The sequence below is a fragment of the Nicotiana sylvestris genome, chromosome 9, assembly GCF_000393655.2.
Source record: "Nicotiana sylvestris chromosome 9, ASM39365v2, whole genome shotgun sequence".
Lineage (NCBI taxonomy): Eukaryota > Viridiplantae > Streptophyta > Magnoliopsida > Solanales > Solanaceae > Nicotiana > Nicotiana sylvestris.
The window spans coordinates 43,854,399-43,864,180 of NC_091065.1; the positions used below are offsets into that span (position 1 = coordinate 43,854,399).

Sequence of the window (9,782 nt, forward strand, 5' to 3'; positions counted from 1 at the left end):
GATAATAGTGGTTAGTAAAACCATCAATTGCTTGTTGTGGCACAATAATAGTGGAACCACTACAACCACTTCTTAATTTCTCCATATTATTTTGGACATGTTGTAAATGGAGAGGTGTTGGGAGTTTCGAAAAGCTATTATGGCGGGCACCGAGGAGAGTGGTGGTGGAATGACGTGGTCCAAGGTAAAGCGGAAGCCAAGAAAGCGGCGTATATTAAGTTAGTAGAGAGCACCGACGAGGATCAGAGGAGAGCGAATAGAGAAAGATATAAGGAGGCTAAGAAGGAGGTGAAAGTAGCGGTCGCAGAGGCTAAGACTGCCGCTTTCTGTCGACTTTATGAGGAACTTGGGGCAAATGTGGGGATAAGAAGTTATTTCGATTGGCCAAAGCGAGAGAGAAGAAGACTCGCGATCTAGATCAAGTGGGGTATATCAAAGACGAGAACAGTCGAGTATTGATGGAAGAGGCCCAGATTAGGCAAAGATGGCAGTCGTACTTTTATAAACTTCTGAATGAAGAGGGGGATGAAAACATCGTGTTAGGGCAATTGGAGCACTCCGAGAGTCACTGAGACTTTAGGTATTGTAGGCACATTAAATTTGAGGAGGTCGTGGGTGCGATGGGTAAGATGAGTCGGGGCAAAGCGACTGGACCTGACGAGATTCCAGTAGAATTTTGGAGATATGCGGGTAGGGCAGGCTTGGAGTGGCCAGCTGGGTTGTTTAATTTTATCTTCAGGACAAAGAGGATGCTTGATGAGTGGCGGTGGAGTACAATGGTTCCGGTGTATAAGAACAAAGGGGATATCCAGAATTGTAACAACTATAGGGGTATCAAGTTACTAAGTCATACCATGAAAGTCTGGGAGAGGGTGGTGGAAGGGAGGATAATGAGGGCGGTGTCTATATCAGAAAACCAGTTCGGGTTCATGCCGGGTCGTTCTACTACGGAAGCTATCCACCTTATCAGGAGGTTGATGGAACTATATAGGGATAGGAAGAGGGATTTGCATATGGTGTTTATTGACCTAGAGAAGGCATATGACAAGTTCCCTAGGGACGTCCTTTGGATGTGTCTGGAGGTGAAATGTGTGTCGGTGGCTTACATTAGGGCGATAAAGGATATGTATGATCGAGCTATGACTCGGGTTAGGACTGTAGGAAGTGACTCAGAGCCTTTTCTGGTGGTTATGGGATTACACCAAGGATCTACGTTCAGCTTGTTTTTATTTGCTCTGGCGATGGATGCACTGACACACCATATCCAAGGAAAGGTGCCATGGTGTATGTTGTTCGCTGATGATATAGTTATGATTGATGAGACGCGAGGCGACGTTAATGGGAGACTAGAGGTATGGAGGCATGCTCTAGAGTCTAAAGGTTTCAAGTTGAGTAGGACTAAGACAGAATATGTGGAATGTAAGTTCAGCGATGTGACGGGGGAAGCATATGTGGAAGTCAGGCTTGACTCACAGGCCATCCTCAAGAGAGAAAGTTTTAAGTACTTAGGGTCAATTATCCAGGGAGATTGACGAGGATGTTACGCACCGTATTGGAGTGGGGTGGATGAAATGGAGGTTAGCGTCTGGATTCCTATGTGACAAGAATGTGCCACCGAAACTCAAGGTAAGTTCTATAAAGCGGTGGTTAGACCGGTCATGTTGTATGGAGCTGAGTGTTGGCCCGTCAAGAATTCACATATCTAGAAGATGAAAGTAGCAGAAATAAGGATATTGAGATGGATGTGTGGGCACACTAGGCTGGATAAGATTCGGAATGAAGATATTCGGGAGAGGGTGGGCGTGGCTCCCGTGGACCACAAGATGCGGGAAGCGCGGCTTAGATGGTTCGGACACTTGCGGAGGAGAAGCATAGATGTATCATTTAAGAGGTGTGGGCGGTTGACTTTGGCAGGTACGAGAAGAGGTAGAGGGCGGCTTAAGATGTATTGGGGCGAGATGATCATGCAGGACATGGCACGGCTTCAGATTTCCGAGGACATGGCTCTTGGTAGGAACATGTGGAGGTCGAGCATTAGGGTGATAGGCTAGGAGGTAGTCGAGAGTTCTTCCCTCTTTGTACCGGGTAGTCTGGTAGAGTTTCATTTAGGTTTGTTAGCGGTCATTGTTGTATTCACATTGTTGTTTTGCATAGCTTTGTGTTATTGTCCTGTCACTTATTTGTTGTGGTTATTTTCTTTCTGGTATCTTTTGTTGTTACATGTCTTTTCTCTTGTTTCTTTTCTGATATTATTGCTTCTCCTGTTGAGCCGAGAGTCTCCTGGAAACAGCCTTTTTTCCAGCCTCTCTGCCCTTTTCGGGATAGGGCTAAGGTTTGCGTACACTCTACTCTCCGCAGATCCCACTAGTAGGATTTTGCTGGGTATGTTGTTGTTGTTATTGTTGTAAATGGATGTTATTGTTACACGGCCAAGACTCCATCATAGAATTGGCTTTGTTATTTATTCAACCCTTGTGCTGCATTAATTGTACGTCATACCAATTGGGCCTTGGCCTGGCATTAGAAGAATTTGCTCGTATTGGCTTTTGTACAACTTGAGTTCCTCCACAACTCTTCTATACTCTCCATTGAACCGAACACAGGATCTTTCTGCCGGCAAAACGCTTCCCAAACAAGTGAATCCGCGGCTCTTTTCCTATCTTCTTCCTCGAGAGTTTTTATTAGTTTTGTGACATTACTGATACCAAATATAGTTCAGATATTAAAAATCAAACAGTCTTAATCATTTAGCATTCATATCTTAATGCATATCTTAATATTCAGATGTATTTTCAGATTCAAACGTTTTAATCTTAATACACATCATGATATTCAGATTCAGACATATTAATCTTTAAAAAAAAAATAAGGCCAATAACTGGATCTTCAAAAAGTCAGGAGATAAGGCTTAATTAATATGAATAAATTATAAAATTATTTTTTCAGTAATCAATAATTAAGGAGTAGAATTGTATAAAATTTATAAGGTTAATACAGTTTATAAGTAATATGTTGTATTTCAAGTTTTAAAAACCAATGCTAATCAAAAGGAGTTTTGTTAAATTTTTATTTCAAGTAAAAAATGAATGCTGGTTGGTAATTTTCTAGATTTTATTGGTCCGGAGGTTTGTGTGAAAGGAAAAGTTGTGATTAAGCTTTGAGATCGGCTGTGGAATCGAGGTAAGTGTTGTGGCTAACCATAGTTTGAGCGATTAGGTATTGTTGCCTTATCTACTACTTGTTTAGTTGTTGAGTACGACTTTTAGGTGAGGTGACGAGTATCTATAAGTTATTATCGGGCCGTAGCATGCGAGTGAGTCTTATACTTGTGACTATTGTGCTTCTTTATACATACTTCTCATGTTTAAACTGGTTATTCTTCATGTTAAACAAGTCTTATTATGTTTTCCTGGTATTGGACATTTGTGAGCATTGACTCAAGTTGAGATTTATATTGTGAAGTTAAATGTTGAAACGAGGTTGTTTATTGATGATTCCATTGTTGGATTGTTGTTGTTTCTGTTGTTTGGGTAAAGAAGAGTGTAAAGCACGAAGGGTGATGCCGCGCAATGTTTTGTGAGTGAGTGATAAAACACGAAGGGTGATGTCGAGCCATATTCTATGAGTGTTAATGCACGAAGGGTGATGTCGTACCGTATTCTGATATTGATAATGCACGAAGGGTAATGCCGTGCCATGATTATGAGAGAGTTAATGCACGAAGGGTAATGTCGTGCCGTTTCTGTTGTTTCTTATGGTAAGGATGAGTGTAAAAGCACGAAGAGTGATGTCGTGCACATATTGCTATGTTATTCTTTCTGTTGGTTCAAAGCATGATATTTATTATGTTTATGTATTGTACTATTTTCAGAATTTGACATTCCCCTTAGAATGTTTTCCCCTTTCCCGTTATTATCATTTCTCGTATATGATTTAAATGCACAGATTCATGTTATTTGTCGTGTCCTAGCCTCGTCACTATTTCACCGAGGTTAGGCTCGGCACTTACCATTACATGGGTCGGTTGTACTGACACTGTACTCTGCACTTTCTGTGCAGATTTCGATGCCGGACCTCATGATTAGAGTTGGGTTGTTGCCTTCAGTCCATCAGGAGACCCAAGGTAGATCTGCCGGCGTTCGCAGACCCTGAAGTCACCTTCCCTCTATCTTAGCTTTCCTGCCTCTTTTCATTTTGAGAACAGATGTATTTCTGCTAAATCAGTATTTGTAGAAAATTCTTCGAAGTTCGTGGATTGTGACACCAGATCTTTTCCTATCTTCTTCCTTGAGAGTTTTTATTAGTTTTGTGATGTTACTGATACCAAATATCTTGTGTACTGCTTCAAATTCTCGGCTTTTCTCTGCTGGGAAATAAGGTGCTAATATGCATTTGTTTGCACACTTTTTTCGTTGATGCTTGCACGATGCACATGCAGCTGTGTAAATCACAAGAATGCTATGCAGCATAATTTATTTATTGGATGTAAAAATCTAGTCCTAATTATCTACACATATACACATAGAGTAATTACTTTATAAACAAGATTCACAGTTAGGAGCTTTCGTTTGCATGAGATTTTATGCAACATACGAGTAGTACTGGATTTTCGAAGTTTCAAGGCGGCTACAATTGGGTTCTCACGAGGTACTCCCTCCGTTCCAATTTATGTGAACCTGTTTGACTGGGCACAAAGTTTAAGAAAAAAATGAAGACTTTTGGAATTTGTGGTCCTAAACAAGTCCAAATGGGGCCCAGAGTATTTGTGTGGTTATAAAAGCGTAAAAATGGCGTGTAGTAGCCACTAAATAAGGATGTATTTAATTTTTATCCACTATTTAAAATGCTTATCAAAAATAGCCACTACTAAGAGGGAAAAGACACAATTACCCTTTCTCTATTTCTTGTATAATCCCAAAATCGACGAAAACCCTTATTTCATTCGTTCAGAGTTCTGCGCTTCTTCATCTTCCTCGTACGCAAACTGCAATCTCAGTTAAACTTCTGCTCCTTCATCTTCTCCGTCATCTTCTGTCAATCGCGACTGGTAATATATTTTTTTATGCATTTTCGTTTTTCTTTATTTGTAAGTTGGTTCAATGCCGTGTGAAGTATGTGTGAAATTTCAAAAATTAGCATTATATGTTGATTCAGTGTAGTATATTTGGTGTGATTCTGTTTTTGATAAATTTTTAGTATGTGAAATTTGAAATGTGTTTGTGGTTGATTCAATATATTTGATTATGTAGGTATATTTCATAAAAATAGTCGTAGAAATTCATAAGCTTACTGATTATGAATTTTCAGTTAACTGTGTTCATTAAATGTAAAGAAGAAACGACATTAAATTTTGTAGTTGGAATTCAAAGTTAAGGACTGATTGTCCTTAACTTTTGCACATGAAACTTGAAGTTAAGGACAAAGTGTCCTTAACTTTGGATGTTGAAAGTATATGTTAAGGACTGTATTTCCTTAACCTATGCACTTACAATTTAAAGTTAAGGACTGATTGTCCTTAACTTTTGCACATGAAACTTGAAGTTAAGGACTAAGTGTCCTTAACTTTGGATGTTGAAAGTATAAGTTAAGGACTGTATTTCCTTAACCTTTGCATTTACAATTTAAAGTTAAGGACTTATTGTCCTTAACTTTTGCACATGAAACTTGAAGTTAAGGACTAAGTGTCCTTAACTTTGGAAGTTGAAAGTATAAGTTAAGGACTGTATTTCTTTAACGTTTGCACTTAAAATTTAAAGTTAAGGATTGTATTTGCTTAACTTTTAAACTTGAAATTTTAAGTTAAGTCCTAATCTTTGTTTGTTTTTCCTTCTTTTCTAGTGTTATAATGGAAGGCGATCATTTTTTTTGATTTTGACGATTGGCGTAATTTTCTGGTATATTGGAAAGGAGATTTTCAATATAAGGAAACAATTAAAAGTTTTCTGTCGAATAGCCAATGGAAGAAATTGAGGGAAAGTATTTTTGGCAACTTCTTTAGATTACAAAGTGTGAAGTTCTCGGGTAAACTTATGCACTGTGTATTGCTTTCTGAAATTGTTAGTAATGAACCTGATTCGATGACCTTCAAGGTATTTGACCGCGATATTAAGTTTACTCGTGATGCATTCCATATTATTACTGGTTTGAAGTCTTATTCGTCGCTTGACATGAAAGGTTTAAATGAGAAAGAGAATAGGCTTTTAAGAGTCTATTTCCCTGGAAAGGACAAAATTGAGTTGGCTGATTTGTATAGTTTTATTTCTAGTCGCCCACATGGTACAACTTCATCATTTGCTGGCAGTGATGATGATGCTTTGAAGTTGGCAACACTCTATTTTGTTGAGTCGGTTTTGATGGGCAAGAGGAAAAATAGGAATGTGTCAGAGCAAATAATGAAAATTGTTGACGATGATGCACTTTGCGCTTCCTTCAACTGGGGCTCTCTTGCTTATGAGACGCTATTAAAATCATTGAAGAGTTGCTTGAAATCAAATGAGAATGATGTTCAGAAGGAGAAAGAGAAAGAAAAAGATATTGATAGCTACACTTTAGTTGGCTTTCCTTTTGCGTTTTGTGTCTGGATTATGGAAGTACTTCCTATTTTCCAAGAGAAACAATTTGTGAACTTCAAAGAAGTTGGTTATCCTCGAATGTTATGTTATTCTGAAATGAAGTCTCCACAATTTGATGCTCTTTGTAGAAAATATTTCCATAATAAAAAAGTAAGTTAATGTAATTACTATCTCTTTTTTTGTTTATTTGTTTTAGTTATGTATACTTATGTTTAGTTTTTCTTATATAATAGGTGTTTAAGTTGATTGAGGTGTCACCCTTTATTCCTGTGGAAGAAGAAGATACAGAGCCTCTTTGTGTGGAGGAGCCAGTTTCACAAGATCGAGGCTCAAGGTCTTCTTCCACACAATTTGACGAAGGCGTACTTAACGAAATTGTTAGAGTATGTGTTTCTGTCTTTGAATAGTATTAGTTTTTTATTTGATTATTTCTTGCTTACGAACACCTTTTTTTTATATTATGTTTTTTGATTCAGAGATTATCAGAGAGTTTTAAGAAGGATTTGCAAGCAGAAGTTACCAGAGTTAATCAGAAAATTGTTGTATCAGAAAAAAGATTGAGAACGAAATCAAGGTAATTTCAGTTAGTCCAACTTTAGGATTTTGTGTCCTTAAATTTTGAACTTGGAATTGAAAGATAAGGACTTCTTGTCCTTAACTTTTGAACTTTGAAATGAAACTTAAGGACATCATGTCCTTAAGTTTTGAACTTGGAATTCAAAGTTAAGGACTTCTTGTCCTTAACTTTTGAACTTGGAGTTCAAACTTAAGGATTGCATTTCCTTAAGTTTTGAACTTTAAGTTCAAACTTAAGGACTGCCTGTCCTTAAGTTTTAAACATGTCCTTCTCTTTGTAACTTAGTTGCTTTCTCAGGATTTAAAGAAAACTCTAGGATCAAAGCTTGATACTTTGATGAACATGTTTGGGAAAGTTGATCAGATGAACACAGATAGAGAATCTAGTGTTCCAATTAGAAAATATGGAGTTGATGATCATTGTCGTGCTACTGAGCGTACTGGCATATTCAACCAAGATGCAGGTGGTGTTGAACGTGATGATATGGATGTGCATGCAGAGGGTCAGTATGAAAGAGAATTTAGAGATGCACATCTAGATGATGAAACTGAAAATGTTACTGATATTGGGAAAGGTTAGATATAGATTTTGATTTTTATTTTCGTTGAAATGTATATTCAATAGATTAATACATATAAACTATGCATGTGCATGCAGAAGTTTGTGGAGTGCCGGAGAAAATTTGTAGAGTTTGTGGATTGCAATCACAGGAGGATTTAACAAGTCCATTGGGGACAAGTGTCAGCGAGATTGTATGCAAATGCTTAGAAGGAACGTATGATCTCTCTACACCGCTGTCATACAAAGAAAAATTTGGAGTTCAAACTTGTGCCAGTCAAGGTTAGATAAAATTTTCATTATATATTGTATCTTTATTTCATTATATATTGTATCTTTTGAAGCAGCAAGCGAAGAAGCTGGAGTGCAGTATCAAGAGAAAACTGGACTACAATCTCAAGACATAGGCAGAAGTGAGATTGGTTCCAAATCTATAGATGCAACATGTGATGATGATGATGTAGCTGGAATGATCTTGGATATTGCAAATGGTTAGGCAGTGCTTTTTTAATTTTATATATGTTTGTTTTAATTAAAGATTATTAACATGTTAGTTGTTGTAAATATTTTTGCAGAATCTTGTCAACAAGCATCTAAAGATCATGGTGAACAACTGCAAGATAAAGAAAATGTGGAATTGCAAGAAAAAGAAAATGTTGCACGCAATATTTTAGCTGAGTTGTCTCTTGAAAAAACACAAGAAGGTACTGCGGAGAAGACAGGTACTGATTGTGCCCTAATTATTATATGTACAATTGAAATTTTGTCTCTTCATTTGACATGTTACAGAAAACTAATATGAATATGTATATATATATATATATATATATATATAGTGTCGCCAGCAGAGGAAAACAAATAGGACACCAATGATGACGATCTTAACCAATATACAAGGAAAAGAAAGAGAGACAGTATTGGTTATGATGGTCCGTCATTTTCTCTTCTTAGTCCTACTCCTCCAAGTATACAAATGGACATTGATGCGACTTTGACTATGGAGGGTGAAGGAAATGTTGAAGAAGAACTTGGTCGAGGTAAAAGGAACAAGAAGTTAAGCTGGCAGTTGAAATCTCCTTTTGATAAGGAAGGAAAAGCAGTAAGTTCCAAGGCAGACAATCAAAATACTCTGAAGAGTTCAGGTTGGATAAAATCAACCTATACTCGTAGGTGTATTTTTCATTATGCCAAAGAAGATGAAAAATTAGTGAAGAAATTCATTGTGTGGTTGGGCAAGGAGAAAAGGAGAGGTCGCAAAAAAGAGTAAGTCTCTTAATGTGTTTCACTACATCCTTAACTTCTGTGATTGTAAGACTAATTTTAGGACTAACTGTCCTTAACTTATAGATTCAAGTTTAAAACTTAAGGACTTCTTGTCCTTAAGTTTGAATTCAAAATTCATAAGCTAAGGACATGCAGTCCTTAAGTTTGAGTATCAAATTCAAAAGCTAAGGACACTTGGTCCTTAACTTATAGATTAAAGTTTTCAAAATTCTAACTTGACATTTTCAAAATTTTCAGGGGACAAATTGATTTATATGCTGATGATAATAGTGTGAGGAAAAAACCATACAAATTGTATCATCAAAAAATCAGTAGCAAAATGTTTTTCCTTGAGCTTTCAGATAGCAAATTTGTTCTTGATGATAAGGTTAGATAATTCACAAGGCATTTATTTTTTCTATTATTAATTTATCATTTTTTCATTATTTTATGACTGATTTGTTATTGATTTGTTTTATTTTTTGCCTTTTTATGAAGCATATTGACATTGCTCTCTATTATCTGAGAAAGAAGGAATGCTACCACCCTCGCGATCATCCTTTTCGATGCACAACTACTGATGTTCTTTTTGATAATTATATGGCACTTGTGTATAAAGATTTCAGTGAAGATGCCAGTGATGAGTTTTGGTGTGCTGGTGATAATCAGTTATTTCCGACACCATATGTGTGGGGGGACAGCCGTAGATGTGGAATTGCATGGACTGAGGTTGACAAAATCTTTTTTCCATGTCGGCTTCCTTCAGAAGATGATGAAGTTGTGACACACTTTTTGTTGGGAGTATTGGACTT

At 37.0% G+C, this 9,782-nt stretch overlaps 1 protein-coding gene across 1 annotated transcript; it reads left to right on the plus strand.

Annotated features, from left to right (window-relative positions):
* The first annotated feature begins 6,029 nt into the window (after nt 1-6,029).
* LOC138877510 (uncharacterized) lies at nt 6,030-9,352 on the plus strand. Its single transcript, XM_070157122.1, has 8 exons — nt 6,030-6,722; nt 6,806-6,955; nt 7,049-7,114; nt 7,435-7,723; nt 7,807-7,989; nt 8,055-8,198; nt 8,283-8,429; nt 9,229-9,352. The coding sequence occupies exons 1-8, from the start codon at nt 6,030-6,032 to the stop codon at nt 9,264-9,266; spliced, it is 1,710 nt and encodes a 569-aa protein (XP_070013223.1). The 3' UTR covers nt 9,267-9,352.
* The last annotated feature ends 430 nt before the right edge of the window (nt 9,353-9,782 follow it).